This window comes from Mya arenaria, chromosome 9 (assembly GCF_026914265.1).
Source record: "Mya arenaria isolate MELC-2E11 chromosome 9, ASM2691426v1".
Taxonomy (NCBI): Eukaryota; Metazoa; Mollusca; class Bivalvia; order Myida; family Myidae; genus Mya; species Mya arenaria.
In genome coordinates this window covers 1,788,280-1,809,934 of record NC_069130.1, presented here as the reverse complement: position 1 = coordinate 1,809,934, position 21,655 = coordinate 1,788,280, and the positions used below count along the sequence as shown (strand labels likewise).

General features: G+C 33.1%; 1 protein-coding gene across 3 annotated transcripts in view; it reads left to right on the top strand.

Moving 5' to 3' along the window:
* The window catches only part of LOC128202652 (pleckstrin homology domain-containing family G member 5-like), a 112,918-nt gene extending 92,099 nt beyond the window's left edge, over nt 1-20,819 (top strand). For all 3 annotated transcript variants that reach the window (XM_052903676.1, XM_052903678.1, XM_052903677.1), the window contains 12 exons: nt 6,037-6,195; nt 9,040-9,135; nt 9,652-9,702; nt 10,686-10,835; nt 12,101-12,211; nt 12,774-12,923; nt 13,445-13,582; nt 14,441-14,560; nt 14,774-14,906; nt 15,422-15,534; nt 15,806-16,902; nt 17,684-20,819. In XM_052903676.1, coding sequence (XP_052759636.1) covers nt 6,037-6,195; nt 9,040-9,135; nt 9,652-9,702; nt 10,686-10,835; nt 12,101-12,211; nt 12,774-12,923; nt 13,445-13,582; nt 14,441-14,560; nt 14,774-14,906; nt 15,422-15,534; nt 15,806-16,902; nt 17,684-17,693 — 2,328 coding nt within the window. In that variant the 3' untranslated portion in view covers nt 17,694-20,819. The remainder of the gene's footprint in view (nt 1-6,036; nt 6,196-9,039; nt 9,136-9,651; nt 9,703-10,685; nt 10,836-12,100; nt 12,212-12,773; nt 12,924-13,444; nt 13,583-14,440; nt 14,561-14,773; nt 14,907-15,421; nt 15,535-15,805; nt 16,903-17,683) is intronic.
* The last annotated feature ends 836 nt before the right edge of the window (nt 20,820-21,655 follow it).

Here is a 21,655-nt window from a genome sequence, read left to right as displayed (position 1 = left end):
ACACCCACCCACGCACGAATGCACACTATTTTGCACAGGAAACATAAAGGTCTTGTTTCAATTGTTGAATTAAAGCAAAATACACAAATTCTTACAATAGAAAACCTCAATTTAAGGGTCTTTCCCCAATAAAAGGTCTCTTTTCCAATGAATTATAGATGAAAACCATCTTGTTTCACATTCATCTATTGTTGTGTATCGGTTCCGGTTCCAGCATATAATGGTTTGATTTATACAGACTTGTAAATAGCCTGAGGAATTTCGCCTTTTGTAGCAGGCATCCAAGAACAGATTGATTTATTTGTATATTGATTGTGTCTTCTGGTTCAAATGAACTTCTGTTGTTGGAAGTGTGAATCACTGTCAGTTTTGAAAATATCGGCAATGATTTTCGGATAAGCTTTGATATAATATGCAGCGGCAAAGTAGATTTTAACTGATCTGTATAACTTGTTTCACAAAAAACAAGGCAAAGATATAAAGCTCAGTAAGAAATATTATCTTAACAAATTTTACCATCAAAAACAGAAATAAACCCCCCACCCCACTGTATTTATCAGGTTCTTATGCAGTACTTGAGACTCAATGGTGTAGGTTTGCGGTTCAAAATTAAGCATGCTCAGACACTCAAAATTGTATGATATTTACACATTATTTGATAAATTTAAGTAGTGGTAGAAATATTGAAGGAATATTTAGTACCTAAGTTAGGAGGTGGAAGGGAGGGTACGTAGCCAACTAGAACTGAAGGGGAATTATCCTGGTTAAGGCTCAAGGGGAAGTCACTGGTTAATTAGACAGTATTCAAAGGGGAGCCGGGCTACAGTACTCAATGGGAGGGGGTTATGGTACTCTAGGGGGAGGGGGTTACAATTGAGGTGTCAAACCAAGGTCAAGGTCACAACCTTATGTCAATGGTTTGAGCTTTAAGTTGGCATTTATTCAGTTGTCCATTACCCCAGATACCTGAAATGACATTAATGCGTTATACATTCTACTTATGAAAGACCGCATTCATGCAAAACCCATACAAGGTCAAGGTGACACAGTACTTTATCTTGGGCCCTCAGCCCCATTATTTGTCTTTAATATCTATATCTCTTTTACCAAAATAGAAGGATATTGCCCAATCTTGAATAATAATTATTTTTTACTTGAGCTATAAGTCGAAGGTGACTTTCAAATCCTTATGTCTCATCATTCTGTCTGTGGAGACACAGAATTGTGCTGGCAATCCAACCACATGTACAGAAATAACTTTATTTCTGTTTTTGATGGTAAAATTTGTTAAGATAATATTTCTTACTGAGCTTTATATCTTTGCCTTTATGTGTGTGGACACATTTATGGTTCTAGTTTACACTTATTGAAATATTTCAATCTCAACAGGGCAGTATTTGTTCAAATGGAAATGTTTGAAATTCCAAATGAAATTGAAATCTAAGAAAAAGCAAATAAAACTAACAATATTTTCAATGAATCAGCATATTTCTATTACAAATGCTTAAATATTAGATTTCATATTTCATGTAGTCTATTTACATGTATATTAACAAATTTAGATGTTTTTTGAAGCTTGATGGAATGACATCCATCTTGTTTTGACAGATGGGCAATGTTTTTTTATTTAAAACTTTGAAATAAAAAGTAAGATTGTCCTTAGTTTAGGACCCTGAATAAAGCTGTACAGTATGTAGGATGCAAGTATTGACTTTGTGTAACAATAAATAATTCAAAAACTAGTGAGAAGGGTGTGACTATATTAGGAAGTGCTCTTCAGATGGAGGTGCACTTTTCCTATCTCCTTTATTGAAGAGTACTCAAGTGTGGGAGGCTTTAATGTCGTTGTATTCCAAAATCACTAAAGCAATTCATGAGTAATAATCACATTACTTATTTTATTATATTTTGCTTCGTAACGCTTGCATAACCTGGGGGTACACAAATGTTATTTACGATATAATTATGCGAATCCATTTAGATGTTAGATCCATATAGTATATTTTTCACATACTAGCCTAGGTTTTAGTACAGGTATAAAATAGCTGTCTACGTCAGACAAAGTCAAGCCCTGATTAAACGCTGTCACAACAAAAAATGTTGGCCAATAAAAAAACAGAGAAGTTATAGTAATGTATGACACCATTCAGTTATGTTTATTTTTAGAACATGTTTTTTCCAGTAATTGTTTTAGTTTTTCACACGCTTTTTTTGAGAATCAATCAGTAAAGGAATTTGTAACAGCTTTGGATAATTTGAGAAGTAATTGTTGTTAATGTCAGTGGTGTTTCTATCTTTTTGATTTAATTAAATCTGCAACATAATGGTTATTTATAAGTGGGTAACAGGACCTTAATATAGATTCAAAGTTTCAATACAGTTTTATTAAAATTTAGTGTAATGTGGCCTAATGTAAGTGTGTTTTCATTGAATATTATTTTTTAAATGAAATTTCTCAGAGGAGCTAATTTAAAAGGAGGAATGTATAAACGGGAAAATCTGCAGAGTTTATTGGAGCATTATAATCCGCATGGAATAACGTTCATCAAGCGACATGGAGTGGAAATATACGGAGGCCGTAGATTTAATGTACACATTAATAACAATCATAGTTTACTGGCAAATCAGCATACTGTTTTCGGCCAGAATAAGGTATACCTAGAATGTAAGATTAGCTTTATTTTAAGTCAGTAAATAATGAACAGGGTAAAATTGGTATTCATAAAGCATTTACTAATGTCATTTTCTAATTTACATGTTAGTCACATTCCTAATACATATATATATAAGTATGGGTCATATATACTAAGGGTCATATATACTAAGATATATTTATCTCATAATTTCTTAAGAACATAATTTTCATTTACCTTATTAGAAAAACATACTTTCATGTTAGACTAAAAACACTCATATAGTAATCATCATTTTATTTCACTGTAAACATTTCAGAAATCGATTTATTTAGGAAATGACTTAATAATACCGCGCTCTACAGAGCTTTTTGTACCATTAGATATAGATAGATAGTAAATAGAATTTAACTCTAAGATTTAATAGCTTTGATAAATCAATTTCTATATAATAATTAAGCATTTCAGAACAATTATGATAAATATTTTGGTAATTAAAAAATGTTCAATTCAATAGTCTAGTTATAATAATAAACTCTATTGTTTACCCTAAAAATTAGCAAAATTCCTAAAAATGACTCTTTTTCTGTATAACAGAGAACAAAAGTAAATTCTAAATAATATCATAATCAGAAAAGATAACTAAATTAATTGGAACTTTAAATGTTCACATTAGTTGTTTTTTTTAACTAGTTTTGTTTGTTATTTGAACACAATGCTTAATACAATACTAAAACCAAGTAAAAGAACTCGACTTAAGACTTGAAATGAGGCTATTTTTTTATTTTGCTATCATAAAAATCTATGAGTTATTGCTTTGTTAATATTTCTAGGGCAAAGAGTGTATTCTGTGAGTCAATATACTTACAAATCATTGTTACACCACAAATATGAAAATAATTGTTATTGACATGATTTGTATAACCAAGGTATTCATGAGCTTTCATTAGCTCAGTTGAAAGACCTTTTTGTGACAATTATAATATCATGACGAGGGGAAATTTAAGTAAGCCCCCCAAAATGAGATTTTAAATACACCTCAGATTTTAAAACTGATAAGTTTGAACATTATGTAAACAACAAACAGGTTGAAATGACAATGTTTTTTTTCAAAGACTCTAATTATAATCTCAAAGACTCCATAAAAGTGACATTTTGTTTCATGTTACAATTGAAAATTTTGAATTGTTAATAATTGTTTCTCAACACACCTTGGTCATCAAGGACATTGTTGTTCACAGCCATTTTTTGTCAAAGGATTGTTTTAAATCCACTCTTTTCTTTGAAGCACTTGTTCCAGATCAACATTTTCCGCAAGGACTTGTTCTAAATCATCGTTTTTGTCAAGTGCTTGTTCTAGATCATCTTTTTTGTCATGGACTGGCATTGACCCATACTTTCATCACTGAGTTTTTTAGATTAAAAAAAAATGTCTTAATGAATTTGTGCCAGACTTGAAATATGATTATCAAATTTGTCACGAGTTTTGATCCACAGATCCAAAGCCTTTTTGCGAAGGATTTGTTTAGAAAACAAAACATTTTTTGATTATTATTTGACATTTTTTTTATCAAAGGTATTGAAGTAGAAAGTTAGAGGCTATCATTTTGCCAGTTTATGCCAAAAAGTACCAGGTAACATTTCGGCCAAGATTACGGTATACAGTGGTTGCATCAGTCCCTTCTAGTAGACATTCCTCAAATGACATAAGCTAAATTGATTACATCCAGCTTTGATAGTTACATTCTTAGTTTAACAAAATAATATTATGAATCCAACTTTACATCCGTTTGTAACAAAAAAACTGACCAATTAGGGCTGTCATGTGACTATCAAAAACTCGCCATTGGTTGAAGAGTTAGGATATATTTATAACATCCTGGTAGGGACATCATGTCAATTTCTTCAGTCAAACAAACTGGCCCATTCAACTAAAATAAAACACATTCCTTCCTTTAGTTTTGCGAAAACTTAAATTGTCATGACTTTTATCATTGGCAGATTGAAAGCGATACGAATCTATCGCCGTCTTTAATAATGTTGTTTAAAACGTTTTTGTTTCCACAAGTCGAAACATCTAACCTCACAGTAAGATTGTTTATTCCCTTGGATTAATGACTTAAGTCAGTAACTTGACACCTTGATGGATGCTTATAACATTAATCAGATTAACGAAATCATGGTTTGTCTGTTCAGATTGAATTAATAGAATGTATGTTGTATGTTGTCTGATCAATGGCTGTCAATAACGACACCTGGCGTTAAAGAAATGTCAACTTTATGTGAACGATGCTTTTGATCTTACGGCAGGTTTTATTTACACAGCCTGGTCACACTTAAAAACAATCTCTGAACAGTAAACATCGGTATCAACAGTTTTGAACAAACCGCCATTTGAACCGTGGCTGACAAATAGGCCGATTCCTGATGATTCGTCACCCAGTAAGAACGTTCCCCTTGACGCTTACAAATGATTGGCGATTGCAAATTTTGATGAATTGACAAAGAATGGAGATTGACTGTTGATTGATTTTATGATTATGTAGGTCAGTTGGGTGTTGTTTTTCTGCAGATGTTCTGAATCACTGATTTCAGGAAAATGTAGATCATTTGTTTTACCAGCCTTAAATGTATTGGTCATTTCAAGTTTTTTTACTGACCTTAATGTAGGTCATTTTGATTTTTTTACTTGACTTTAATAGCAGGTTTGATCTTTTTAATTGATGTTAAAATCACTTTGCATTCAAATCAAACAAAACAGTTTATGTAAACAGTTCAAATTTTTATGGTTATTATACTAGACTGTGACTTGACACTTTTCGGAGATTTATTGAGAAATTGCTGTTATTAAAAGGAATGTTCTGTCATTTATATTTAACATGATGTGATTTTGTGAACTTTCTTTTTGTAAATTGAGGCCCATTAGAAGTGATTTAGGTTTCTGTAAAAGACACTATTACAAATTCATGATCAAAAGGTTTAAAGATTGTGTGAAATCTGATATTTGACATCAGTAAGTATGTCCTAGATGACATCTGGCTCAAATTAGCATTATTATCAACTTAATTGTTCTTGTATTCATTGAATAATTTGACAAGTCAATTTATTCTTTGGTGTAAAAAGACATTGTCTGGTCTACTTTTATGAAAAGGAATGTCTTTTAAGAATGCAAATGTGTGAACCTATGTTATTTTTATGAATAATTCAGCTTTAGCTTGAGGCTGTCAGAAGTGGAAAAAGTATTGATTACAGATTTGAGGGTTTTAAACAAAGATATGAAATGTCTGCTTTATTATTATATTTCCCAACAACATCAGAGAGAAAAATAATTATGACCACACTAAACATAGAAGTTACATGATTTCATCACCATTTATTTATAAATACGAATAAAAAATTTCAGGAAAAAGAAAAACAAGAGCAATTAAGCGAGATGCTGAACAACTACAGTACCAATGAATTACCTCCCTTCCCAGAGTTGATGAAAATAGGGCAGATCCAGTTCGACGATGAAACCTTCTCCATTGAAAATGACTGGCGGGAAATTGTTGGAAATTCACAGGTTAGTATGACTTAAAGGATGATATTAATAGCTCTTTTGTTTTAAAGGAAAAACGTCATGGTATTGTCATACACGTTGGTATCTATTGTCTATCCTTGTGCTTAGCAACATCGTCAGCATTCAATAACGTTCCTGCTGGTTAAAATTTAAAATTTAATTATTTGGAAAGGTATTAATATTTTCTTCGTGCTGTACATTTTAACAATGACAATAAAAATATGCAGATTTGTAGCATATTTATCTTCAATTAATCTATGTAACTATTTTAATAACTGCAGAGGTAAGCCCCCATGGTTAACGTCCTAGAACATCCTAATTCGCAAAAGGACAATTCTGTCATTTACCATCATTTTCAGCACATTCTTCAATATTGAGGCAAACATTATATAAAGGAAAATAAAATGCAGTGGAGGAAATTGCCCAATCGGAAACAAGGGGAACCCCCTCCAGTGTTTCCTGAGCTGGAAATTTTTGTCAATTTATTGCTCTTTCGGGGAAACAAAGTGCCCATTTTGCATCATAATCTTAAGTGATCGCCTCACTCAACTTGAGCATTCTCCTGATGTGAAAATACACCTTAGTAAATATTCCGTGCATAAGGAAACTGTTCTGGTAACACTTCAGTGGAATCCCCTTGTTTCCTGATCTGAAAATTTCCTTCACTAAAAACTGTTGTCAATTTATTACTCGGTCAGGAAAACTAGATACCCATTTTTCATTTGCCTTACCTTTTGTCCATTACATATTTAAGGAAAGATAGGGGAATTCCATTGCTTCCTGATCGGAAAATTTCCTCCTCTAAAATGAGCATTTTTTTCTTGTCTGCTACCTGAGGAAACAGGATCATTTATTGCCATTATGCAAGCTTAGCTTTAGTGTTCTTATTGCATCTGGCCTTTATATATATATATGCAGTGCCGTAGCTACACTGAGGCACACCGAGGCACCTGCCTCGGTGTTTTTTGGCATATAACAATTTCTATAGCCCTTTTTTCGACTTACTTCATTTGACTCAATGTACACAATGCCCCCGGACCCCCAATACACCGTTCTGCCTTGGTGTATTTTTAAGTCTGGCTACGGCACTGATATGTGTATTTTTGGATAAAAGATATGGGAAAATGTGTGCCATATTATTCCTAACCGGACTAATAAGCTTGGACCCTGCTGTAAAAATAAACGGAGTACTTGATAAAAAAAAACAGGGTACTTGATAATGTTTCAAAACTGGGCTTGTCCCAGTAGTTTCCATTGTATTAGTAGTTAACTTTGTTGTCATTCTTAAGTATACATTTCCCTCCTTGTCAAAAATATGAAATAGGTACATATTTAATATGCAAAATGACCGTAACATTAATTGCATAACTTAATAAACAGACCATAATTAGTGTTCTGTAACCTTTAATTAGTGTAACTGTCCCACTTACAAGAGTATGGTTGACATAATGTGTCATTTCATGAAAATAATAAACTATCGTCAACATATGACGACAACTCTAATGCTCGTTATTGTATGTGTAAGAACATGTGTATGCCTCAAAACATATATCCATCACAATCGCTAATTGTCCGGCATGTTGGTAATTACATAGTCGGCACGCATGTCAAGAAAGGTGCCAGTCCATGTTTAACAAATTGAAAGACCATGTAGGTGTAGGCATTTCAAGAAAATTGGGATGGATATTTAGCTGGTTGAATGATTAATATTTGCTAAGGATTCGGTAAAGATCTTTTTTGGTTGACATTAAATGTTGAAGCATACTAGGAAGAACGCTTTTGAAGATATCTGAATGTTCATATCAGACTATGGATAATAATGACTTAATAGGTTCGGTTGTGTACCAATTTCAGCCCATTGCTTTTAGAAGTCGCAGGTTTGAACTGAGACTGAATCACTTGTAATGGACACCATTACTGGTTTCTATACAGAATAAATTGAATCGATCCCCATTTATTCTTTGTAAAAATTGAATGAATTATAAGTATAGATAGACTGAAATTAATATTTAAGTATTTGTGTATTGGAACAACATGAATGCATTAAACAGCCCAAGGGTTACAGTTGACATGTTTACAAACAGATGCTTGGAGATGTGTAAAAAGTCATTTGTTGTCTGTGTTATTATTGTGACAGACAACAGTAATATGCCCCAAGGTCATTCCTATAAGCAATAGAAAGCTAGACTTGTTAACTTGTAAGTTTGTTGTTTTTCAGATAATTAAATACTGATAATAGTTAACGGTTACATCAGAATCATAATATTTAATGACTTAAATGGGTGTCAGCATACTATCTGTCTGCATGATCAACGTTAAGGTCATCTCTTTAATTTTAAATCAGTCTAGCGATCACTTTGCCTAATTGATTGTAATAATTGAAAACAATAATACTTTGGGTATAGATTTCATGTACTACATATAGGACTCAGATAATGTAGCACTTTAATATATTTCTTTTCTATAGTACATTATCCAAATTTAAGCTGGTAAACATTGTATTCCTTAGTGTTGTTTTTTAGTCAGTAAAAAGTAGACCAAATTTTTACTTAAGAATGGTCAGCGTTTATGGAGACAAGAATTACCCCACAAAGGAAATCACCTATAGTATAGGAATTGTACAATCTCGGCCCGCCGGGTGCACACCTGATATAGTCTAGCCACATCCCTGACGATTATGTTAAAAAAATGCCATCAAAATTATGTCAAAGCATTTAGCCTAAAAAAACATGCCCAAACTGATTAAGAGGCTCAAAACGCATTCTGAAACGTGGTTAGTAAGTTTGTGTACAGATTTGGAGAATGTATCACATCATAATAATCCAACTGTTCTGTCATATTTTCCAGGACTTGACGAAGCGCCAACAGGATCAGCAGGAAGCGATATGGGAACTTTTACAGACAGAACTCCAGTATATACGCTCGACACGAGTCATATCCGATGTAAGTAGGCGTCATAACTGACTCAAGTTTTCCTTGATATTTACTGCAATATGGGAACTTAATTGTGGACAGAGTTTCAGTGTAATAATTTCGCTCAATACAGGTCAAATCCCATGTAAGTATAGGTAATATCTGACTTTAAAAGTTTTTATTGATATTAAGGGCAATATTTGGACTTACGTTTAAAACCTAAAAAGTCTAATATGAAGGCCATTTGCAACGTAGGTCTTGTATGATGTGTAAGTCAACATGGAGTTGTTAATACTTTCATGGTTGAACAAATAATATGCATTTTACCTTTAAATGCATCGCTTAATATGAGCAATTTAATTAATGGTGACAAATATGATGTGTTTTAACTTAAATTTGCTCATTTCATTATAATGCCTTCAAACATTTTTGTGATGATATAGATGTTCATTTCATGCATATGTTTTTGAGATGTCTGATTGTTAAATGATAAATTGTTATATTTCTTGATGATGTGTCTATAATGTTATTTCTTTTCTTTTTCAGTTATTTTTATGCGTCCTCCTTAATCTACAAAATGAGCTCATATTAAACGAGGTAAGCTCTTCGTAATTAAGTAATTATTCTATTTAATCATGAAACATCACAATGGATATTTAATCTGTTTTGATCTGTTAGGGCGGATATTTTTCCATGACCCTCAGACCTATAATTGTGTAATGTTTAAGATTCATTTCACAAAATACTTAATATATTAACTGGCTTAGGATACAGTCTGATTAATCGGGATTAATCACGATTATGGGTATTGAATTGAAGAACAAATATCCCGTTTTTGTTACAAATAATAAAGAAAGGTTTACAGCTTGGGAGATGATCTATCTCTTTTAAATGCTTTGCACTGACCATCTGTAAATGTTGTCTTTGTCATTCATGAGTTGTCACAAACTTTAAATATGTCTGTTGTTCAAAGAAATAAGTAAAGCTGTTGTCATACTCTAAGTGTCAGTGTTGTCTGCACCATTGTGTAAAAACTAAAATCTTTGTCATACTCAAAAAAAAATCCACTTGGCATACAAGTTACGAGTCACAATATGCACATATTTAGCAAGAATCATAACTTTATTATTTAAATACATGCCCTTTTGACTGAAAAGACACCAGACAAGCAGTGTTGATTGCTCTACCGCACTTGTGATTCTTTATGTTTCAATGGAGATATGAAAATGTAGCACCGTATATTGGTATTTTCAAATTATTATGCTGATCCAGAGTAGAGGAAAGTTCTGTAGAACACTAAGTGAGTTGTGAGGTATCACCTTGTTATTTTGTATGAAATTTTAACAGTTAATAACTGCGCAAATTGCTATCTGCCTGTGGTGGGGATTGAACCCACAACTTCTAAGTCTGCATACTACAGTCCATGTCATCGCCATAAAAATCTAGCACGATTACCAGACAGTAGAAGTGCCACTAAATGCATATCAAATTATAGCTGATTAAAGGGATATATTTAATGTTAATATGAAATAATATATATGATATAATCATTCTAAAAACTGATTATTTTCTTTTCCTAGATTGAGACTCACAAGTTGTTTAACAACATATCGGAGATCTCCGCAGCTAACGCAGAGTTCTGGCGTAACCATCTCCGGAAAGTCCTGGAGGAGACGCGGAATAACGCCACACCCCTCAACCCCTCCCTCATGAAACAAGGCTTCCATATGGTATGGAAACGTGTAATTGTCTGGAACTATTTAATGATTATATTATATTATATAACATTGAAATAATCATGTATCGCCTAAAGGTCCCATTTTGTTCAGCTTTATGAAAATGTCCCTCAACGCCTCTCTGATACAGCGAGGTCTCAATATAAAAGGGAAATAGTAAATGTTTTTAGTTAAATAGCTTTAGGAAAATGGGGTTTCGCTAACAATCCCTGAAATGAGAATTATAAGAGTCATATCAAAGAGTAGTTTAAGCGTCTTTTATTCATACAATGGCATTTCTAGTGAGTGAGAAGTAACTACTATATGGATATTTGTTAAGTTCTAAATGTGACAGTCTTTATCCTACAGGCAACCAATAATGGACAATGAATATGCCGCTTATTTTTAAAGAACATTGAACTCGGGACGCAACAAACTTAGCTTTGTCATGCTGCTTAAACTTCCAATTGATAACTTATACACTAGAATATCCGTTGTAAATAAAGAATAACACAAATATAAAATAAATTTAAAATGCCATACTGTGATTTTTTTCTGATCAAGGGATGCAACTCATATTTATTTTCCATCAAAGGGACATTACGAGTTTACACTTCAAATAAATATAAATGGAATCATTTATTTTTATTATTGATATAATTATTATCATTATTATTATTATTATTATTATTATTATTATTATTATTATTATTATTATTATTATTATAGGTATCTTAAAAGAGGACAAATATTAGTCTCAATTTTTATGTCTTAAAAAGTTATTGCCTACAAAGTTCATTAGAAATTTGGATGAAAAAATAACTTTATCTTTTAATAAAACAAATGTTGATGGAGGGCACCATATAAAATGATGTTATATTTACTGGCAGAAAAACTGCGCTTCTGTCAATATGACTTTCTATGAAAGAGTACCAGATCATATTTTATGGCTCGCTGGTCAATAATTGTATTTTACTAATGTAGTCATCATCTGGTTTCTAGACATTCATTCTCACTGAATCTTCCACCACAATATTTTTAGCTTACCATTGAATCTTCAACCGCAATATTTCTAAGCTTACCACTGAATCTTCCACCGCAATATTTCTAAGCTTACCACTGAATCTTCCGCTGCAATATTTCTAAGCTTACCACTGAATCTTCCACCGCAATATTTCTAAGCTTACCACTGAATCTTCCACTGCAATATTTCTAAGCTGACCACTGAATCTTCCACCGCAATATTTCTTAGCTGACCATACTTGTGTTTTCTATTTCAGTACCATGATATTTTCCAACCCTATGTGCAATACTGTGCCAGACAGAAGGTCTGCACCGACTACATGAAATCCCAGTATAATGAAAACGACCTCTTCAAAACATTTGTCATTGTAAGTGTATCTTGTTCTTGCAAATATACAATGAAGAATGATGACTATAGGTTAATTTGAAAGTGTTTTAACTTTATATCCTGCACCAATATCTTCATAGATCTCAGATTTCAGACAATGATTATACAGACTTAACAATAATTTTAATTTGAGAATTTACACCTGCAGCGCTTTTCACTTTGACCATTTTTGAGCATTTCAAAATTTGAATAGTTTGTGTCATTTATTGCAAATTGTGCAACTATTGATAATACACACATGTACTTCACATATAACATCAAAAATTCGACCTTTAATGTCCCCTATGTGAATTGGCAGAGAAATCAGAAGTGGTCTACAACTTACCAATCTATTTATCAAGCAAAACTGTACCATTATCCTGTATATAAAAAGGCAGATGACATTCGTACATTCTGATGACCATAAGCTGGACTCATTGGAGCTCAGAAAGATCTAAACTAGAGACTCCCCAGTGAAAAGCAAGTGCACTATGCTCTAGTAGGACTAATAGAACAATGATTCATATCTTTTATTCCAAAAACTATTTCTATGTTTTTTGCAGTGGGCAGAGGCACAGAGCCGGTGTAACCGTCTCAAGCTGACCGATCTACTGGTCAAGCCAATGCAGAGACTGACCAAGTACTCGCTTCTCCTCCAGGCGATACTGAGAAAAACAGAAGATGACCACCAGAGAAGAGATTTACTTGAAATGGTACGTTTTTATTGAGCTGCACTCTCACAGATGGACCGTTTCAGCACTTAAAAAAAATATATCCTTGAATGAGACATTTTTCGTGCAAATGTCTAAGATCCAGTGATATAAGACTACCAACAAAACATCAGATCACAGTTTCTCTATATACGATCAAAAATTTATCTCTTTTGCCGAAAAAAAAAAATTTTCTTAAATTTTATAATCTGTGATTTTACATTTTGGTACCTGTCTTATATCACAGGTTTCCAGATATTTACTCAAAGATTGGTTCAATCCAAGACAAAAAAAATCAAGTTAATGTTGTTTGTGAGTGTACAAAATGAATTCACATCAACTTGTACGCTATTTTAGCTCTACTGGCCAACGTAGTATGTGCATCCGTGTGTCGGTGCGTTCGTGCGTCTGTAAACAATTGCTTGTGAACACGATACAGTCTTCAGTTTTGATTGTATCTCGATGAAACTTGTACAGTATCCAGTTCAACAAGAGGCTTAATGATTTGTTCCTCTCTATCATAGATAGCCAGTGTGGATCGGTTTGTCCACCACGTGAACGCAACGCTACATCAGCAACACGAGGAGGAGAAACTACAGGCAATCGTGGACAAGATAGAGCCGTACGATGCGGTAGATGCGCCAAATGATGAATGTCTTAAGGTATGTGACCAACAAAGATGGGAATTTTGGTTGCTTGATGACACCAAACTATTTCGGTATCTTGTAAAAGAATATTTAATGTGGAGAAAGAATTTTTCAAAATTATACTTGAAATAATATTATGAAATACAGTCAAACCCTGTTGGCTGGAACAGTCTTAGCTCAAATTCCTTGTTGGCTGGAACTGGATGTAAAGGATCGATTACTTTATACTGAAGCTAAGCATTACTAGTTGGCTTATATTTTCGCCAGTCCCTGGGAGTTCGAGTTAACGGGGTCTGACTGTACCTTTTGAAATCTTTGAATATTACAAAATAGGTTGTTTGACGTCCAATTTCATTTAAAAGAAAGTTGTTAGAACTTAAAAAAAAAAATGCAATAACATTATCTTTATTATGTTTACAGTCATTAATGTTATGTATTAGTTGTTAGCAAGTGTTACCGTTTTAAATGATAACTAAATTATATTGAGTCAGCAGGCATCAAACTTTAACATTACTGACAAAGGCTCCATACAATGACAAGCTTAATTGTCGCATACCTGAAGATACAATACAATAATGTACTAGACACGATTCCAGAGGATTTGGCACTGTTTCTAACTGAACAATTCATACAATGTATAAAGAATAAATATTCGGAGCAATTTTTCCTTTAATTTATAACAATTTTTGTTGCTTTGCTTTGTAACGTTACGAAAAGAACCAAAAAAATTATGTATGCACAAAACATTTATTAGTCCAGCATATGACTTACATGAAGATAAAATTTTCTTATTATAAAAATTGTAATCTGGTTTATACAGAAGCAACAACTTTATTATCAATGCATTTAAACCGAACCGTTGTCTATTTTTAGCTCATTCAGCCGTACAACAGCAACTTTAACTTGACAGCGCCAATGCCAGGCTGTACGGCCGGTCAGACTCGAGGGCTTGTGATGCAGTCGCCACTCAAGATGAAGGAATACCAAAATAGGGTAAGACTTGTAGGAAAATTATGTAAGCAATTGGAATTAAGCAACTTCTATAAAGTTAAGTCTGCCAGATGTGTTAGGTACTTGAGGGTGGGATGGAAAGGGCTATGGTACTTCAGGGCCGGATAAAAAGGGCTGCTTGAGGGCGGAATAGAAAGTGCTGTTCTGGGCACATGGTGACTAATTGATTGTATATGATCATATTGTATATTTCAGATGGATGTTGAATGTCTGCTATTTACGGATCTGCTTCTGATTTGCAAGGCAAACAAGCGCATGGACAAATACAAGATCGTTAAACCTCCGATGAGGGTGGATAGGATAATTACGCATGAACTGAAAGACAAAGGTAAGGGCTCGCCTGATTCAAAAATATTTTTACCGTGTCATGCCACTTTATCCTGATCAAAATTGTATAGCGCCTTTAGAACGACTTGGCACATTTTAATGTAACATCATGAACGGCATGTTGCAACTAAGGAAAGCTGTATTTTGGAACAATTAAGAAAAAGGCATAGTTAGGCCAAAAGAAATAAAACAGTTTGTATGGCGGTCCCCAACTGACTCACTAAAGTAAACCTGACTGCAACTTTGGGCCAAGGGTGAAACTTCTCTCTCCCTTTTTTCTTTACAGAATTAAGTAAGTAAAAACAACAACAGCAACAACAACAACAACAAACACTACCAAGCTACCCACACCTAATGTTGTGGGTCAAGTAATAACCAACAAACTGTTTATTGATTGTGGCCTAATATTGAAATATTATTCTTATTTATATGCAAATTGATGAAGTACAAATTTATGAACTGATTCTAGTATCTTGTGCATGTACAAAGTACAACTGCATGTTTCTACAATTGCAGGCAGTTTCCTGTTGATCTACGTGAATGAGTACCATGTTCCCGTGTCGTCATTCACCTTCCATGGTGATCAGAACGCTGTGCACATCTGGGTCACACATATCAAAAAGGCTCAGGTAAGGGACATCACTCTTGTGCCAACATTTGTTTCCCCTGATGCTTTTTAGAATTTTAAAGGTCATAGTTCATGTTTTACAAGAAAAAAATCCAAAGGAGAGATAGTGATTCGTTAAATTCTCGCTCATAGTTAAATTATTGAAATTCAGTAGATCATATATTTCGAAGTTTTGGCAATAGATGTATTCCAATTGATTGCTATATTTTAGTTGATTCCTATACTCCAATTGATTGCTCTATTCTAATTAACAACTATTTCCCTTGTTATAGGACCTGTTCCAAGAGGCGAAGGTGGCATCAGCCCATCACGATAAGGCAATGTTCCCACAGTCCGAAATTATCACCGAAGAAGTTATCGGCTACACCCCACTCGGTATGGTCGAAGGCTCCGACGGTCTACCTCTCTTGCAGCTTACACGCTGCGCTAGCGAAGAACCTGACAGCCTTCGTGCTGACAGTGTCAGTTCCCCAATTAATCGATCAAGGTCGTGGAATGAGATGACATCAAGTAGCTCAGAATCGAGATCGACAAATTCTCATGTGCCTCAGTACGTTGACGCTGGGACCGGGACGAGTGGTAACCATGGGGTAGTGATGGTGTCCAGTGCTAGTGACTTAGAACGCGTGTCTAATAACGTGACTCCAAATACAGGTGGACATGCAACAGTGCAATATTCGAAATCTGATCCAACTGTGTTTAGCCAGTATATCGGAGATGACAAACTCCAAGTGCCCGGTTTGTCAGTGTCGGCAGGCACGAGTGAAAGTGACATGTCAAGTCTGCCAGAGTTTGTTGACGTGAACATGAAGTCAAAATTATACCAGCGAAGGCAATCTAGGACAGAGAAACGCTACCACACAGCTGACGCTGTGCAGGAGCTGAATAAAAATCAGGATCGTGATAACAGTATACACAAACGCCTCAGTTGGAATTTTCCAAACGGGGACATTGGGTCTGATAAACAGGGTGTGCTTAAATCTAAGGTTATGAGCTCAGACTCTATTCGCAGTATTCCAAGCTCTAGTGGTGTATCTTCGACGGGCTCGCTCCACTTAAGCCCTGATGGTGACATTTGTGAAGTGGACAGTGACCTCGAAATGAACGACTTTGATCACCAGATACCTCATGATATGAACGAAGACGATATCGATTATTACACAAATAGCTCACAACACACAAAGTCAAAATCGACACCGGATATCGTGAGTCTTATGCAGGATTTGAATACGGGGGAAATTGGAGAGATGAAGGATGGCATTAAATCGGTCGATTTGCCATACTGTGAGGACCCGAATATCAGACTATCGCACGCTCAGCTGTTGAGAATGAAGAAACAGCTGTTACTGAGCTCAAATGTTGAGGCCAGGTAAGATAATTATACCATGTTCATATGCATGTAGTATATTATAAAACTTGATTTTTAAAATGTATTTTCCTACATTTTGAAATTGCTATATTATTATTTTGCTTTAAGCTCCACAAAAGTGGTTTTGAAACAAGATAATAATTAAAAAAAATTCAAGTCAAGTCAATATTTGTTAATTGTTGGATATCGTGTAACATTTAAAACATAAGCTATTTAAAGCTTATTACCGACATATTATGAACAAAAATCAGGAGAGCTGCAGCATACCTTGGAGTAGAATTAAGTTTTGTTCTTCGTCCCAGATCATATTCATTTTAGCAGAATTGTTTAAATCCAGGCCAGAAATAAATCAGTAGCGTTTAACTAACACTTTTCAGCAAATATAGTATTTTCTGTCACATTTTCAAATAATGTTTATATAGGAGCGCTAATTTCAATTTTTGAGAATGTTTAGTCAGTATAATAATCATTTTTTTCACATTTCATATAAAATAAAATAAAAATGATGTTTGACACTATAAAATATGAATAAGTTTTTTTAATTAATAAAGAACAGCATAAGCTGTAACGATATTGTAATATAAAAGCTAATGTGTATTATTACATTATTTCTAATATAAAAGCTAATGTGTATTATTACATTATTTGTAATATAAAAGCTAATGTGTATTATTACATTATTTCTAATATAAAAGCTAATGTGTATTATTACAATATTTGTAATATAAAAGCTAATGTGTATTATTACATTAATTATATATAATTATTTTTATGTTTTCAGTGAGGTTTAGAGCGAGGCTGTTCCAATCACCTCCCCCCGCTGGTAGTCATGACATCTCATCTGTGATACTGTACCCCACCCACTTTCACCATTATACTTACAACTGACTCATCCTTGTCAACCATCGCTATGGAAACCACATAAACATCTTATATTCTAGAATCTTTATATACACATTGAAAATGTCTCAAATAATTAACTGAATATCTATATGCATTTATTATTGTACTGTTTTTTGAGCAGGTAATATTATATATAGTTATTAATTGTTACTATATACTAAAATTTCTAACTGTTACATTTTTGTTATAAAATGAATGTTAATATACATTAAACATCATATCCATTTTTACAGCAGAAAAGTTTATACGTGGAATTTATCGCTATATGCATTTAACAATTGGCTATGTTGAAATCAACTATTGAATAAGTTAAATTGAATAAATATGTATTATATTTTATAATTTGTTAGAAGAATTTATTGGTTTAAAAACGATCATGATCTGAAGTTAAAGGTTTTTTTATGCATTACCTTTAAGTGTGTTCAATTTTAATGTCTACAAATCACAAGTGCTTGATATTAATGCAAAACTGTAGATTAGAATTTTTCCAAAAATTAATCACTTTAATTTGATTTATATGGGGTACTTAAATATGTTATGATTAAGCAACGAATCGCAATATTACCAATAGTTCTCCCATGGAGCCAATTTTTCGAAACATCTTAACCCTTATTACAGTATTAAGCTAAGCTTACTTTTTTGTTTTGGTTATTTATTTGTGAAAAATTTACATTCTTAAAATTTTTTGGACTTTGGAATTGACCTTTATGATAGTCACAATAAACTAATTGTCATTTGGTAAAATAAAGATTAAGTAAAGAATATGGACCAATGAAATGAGTTATATTAGGTTTTTAGGCGTAAGAACTTTCAAGAAAATGGGGACTGCCAATTAATTGTTGAAAAAAATGTTTTGAAATATTTAAGAGTCTTTATGTTATACTTTGATGCAATTTTTTAAGTACCGGTAAAGGTTAAAAACATTAATTTGAAAGGATAGATATTTTTTCTAGAGTCATACGTGTTGTAATAAGTAATAACAGCTGCAGTGTATTCTTGGGACTGTTAATAAAGATCTTAGTCATAAAACAAAATTATCTGAGTATCATAGTTTCATTATTTTGTTTCATATTTGATTGAACAGAGATTTAGCCAGTATTAAAAATGTACGTGAAGTTAAGGAAATAAAGGAAATCAATATCTTGCCATTTGTAACATTTATGTTTATGCAGGTTTAAGATTATTGAAGTTACGGCTTAAATTGCTTTATTGAAACAGCCCCAAGATCACATTAAAGGGATTGTGCCTCTCTTAGATTTCACAGCTTCGGTTGTTTTATTTAATTATAACACAAGTTCACATCAAACAGTAATTAGGGAATCAAATTTTCAGTAGGATAACTTATGCTTATCAGCAAAATTTCTGTAACGTTTTCAAATATTTCGGAACACAATAATAATTGTAAAAACTTCTGATGTTATGAGCAGTTGGTCCTCATTTCACACTAACATATAAATTTTGATGTCTGACTCTTTAAAATTTGAGAGAGTCCCTTTAATACTTCCATACAGTCGAAACCCTTTGGCTCGTTATCGATATCGCTTGGCTCGATTTCCTTGTTGGCTTGAACTGGATGTTAAGGACAAATTTTGTTTAACACTTTGTAAGCATTCTCTCTTGGCTTTAAATTCACTAGGCTCTAAGTATTTTGGCCAGTCCCTGGGATATCGAGCCAATGGGTTTCAACTGTACAAGGGGAGAAAGTCCCTGTAATACCTGTATACATATAAGATCATGATATCTCATAAATTAACTAACAATTGATACTGCATAAAAGTTGAAGGAACTAACAAATATGAATAGTGTTTGAATATCACATAAATGGAAAGCCTATTATTTTATGTTTCAACTGAATTGTTCAATTTTGTCGTGTTTGAGAAAATATGATAGTTAACTTTTTGAATGCTTGAGAGAAATTAATAAGTTATTCTCTGACCTTAGGGCAAACGTCTTTCAACAAACTGAAGTTTTTTTCCTTTTGGAAAAGAATCATATTTAAATGGATATCGCACTGTGACCAATCGCATAGAAGCCAATATTCAGTGTTTTAGTACAAATATATAATGACTTAAATTTCATACTAGCCTTCATTGTAACTAAAAGCAATGTTTTAATTGAAATAATATTGTTGAATATAACATAAAGTTTCATATAATTGGTTAAGTACTCAATGAATGTGTTAAAAATATATTTTACAAGTAAGTTTAAAAAATACTGTGGTAATCTTTTTGTGTTGTCTTGGTGAATTTTAAATATAAATACTATATGTACATGCATTATCAAATCCAGACGGGAGCCTCTTTGGCTCCCGCACCAAAAAAATCCATGTAAAAAAAATCAAGTCAATATAATGGTAGAAAAATTATGCATAGTTACACCAAAATACAGCATTTAAAGCTGCACTCTCACAGATTGATCATTTTAACAACTTTTTTATTTTTGTCTTTATAAGAGCCATTTTTTCCTTAAATGTCTTGAAACCAGTGATATAAGACTGCTGCCAATAGATCAGATTACAGTTTATTATATTTACGTTTAAATTGATGTTATATGGCTAAAAGCTTTACTAACAACGCTGTAAGAAAAAGGAAATTTTGGGCAGTTTACCAAACTATTGAAATCCGTTATATTATGAATGATCTAATATGACCGAATTGGAGACATCGATGCCTAACTCAGACGATTTTGAGACAAATGAAATAAAATTAAGTGTCTAAACTGACAATCCCTGAGAGTGCAGCTTCAAGATTAAAAATAGTCCAATGTTTCTGGGGGGAACTCCCTTTGTCATGTTTAGAGCCTATTTTGGGGATTCCTGTAAGGAGGTGGGCACTTCCAAGATTCGCCCCTATAGTGTGCCACCTCTTACATCAGATCCTTGATCCCTCACATGCATAAGATTATTATCTGTTATGATAATTTAGATCTTAATGTTGAACATTATTGTGTATTATATGAGTATTTATTAAAGTGTATATTAGCATTTTTTAAGAATTAAAACGTTAAAATGTTCACTTGTTGTAGTTAATATATGTTTATTTTTATACTGAATCTTGGAGTAGGATAATTGGTCCCAGACTAAGTGTAAGGTGCAGTTTATGGTTTTCAACGTTGATTGCAAGAACTTCGACCTTGGCCATTACTCAAAAGCCATTCAAGATATTTGAATGAAACTTGGTATACATGTTGCCAGAGACACAACACACATGTGTATCAAGGCCTACATGTATAACTGTGGTTTTTAATAAGGATTGGGTCATGCCTTTGTTTGACTGATAACAATAGATGAGCATTGACATTCACTCTACAGCTCTCTTGTTTTAATTACCTAAAACGAGAAAATTATAGTAAAAATACAATATCAAGAGGGTAATTTTATTGCTGGCATTGTCATGTTACCTTATAAACATAGCAATTTATTGAGTTTCAATGAACTCTACTGTTTTTTCATGGACATAAATACCAGCGAAGGTTTTTTTAAGAAACATAAGTGTAAGCCTGAGCCTTGTAGAAGTCTGCGGCCGCGTTGTTGCAAACATATTCATAAAACTTGGTACATCTATGGCTCAAATATTTTTTGAGTTATCCCGCTTATTTTTCTGAAGAAAACAGACATAGTCACTTGATCTAACCCGCAAACCCCAAACATGACTATGTATTGACCCTTAATTATATAGTCAATCATCTCAATGTATTTATGAAGTTTGGTTAAAATATGCCGATTTAATTATTGCATTATTCTTGACCTAGTGCCTAGTTTCGACCTGACGTGATTTCTTATTGAACTTCGGACATAACATTAAAACTGTTCACGAAAAAAATGGAATTTCGTGCAATTAATAACCGATAT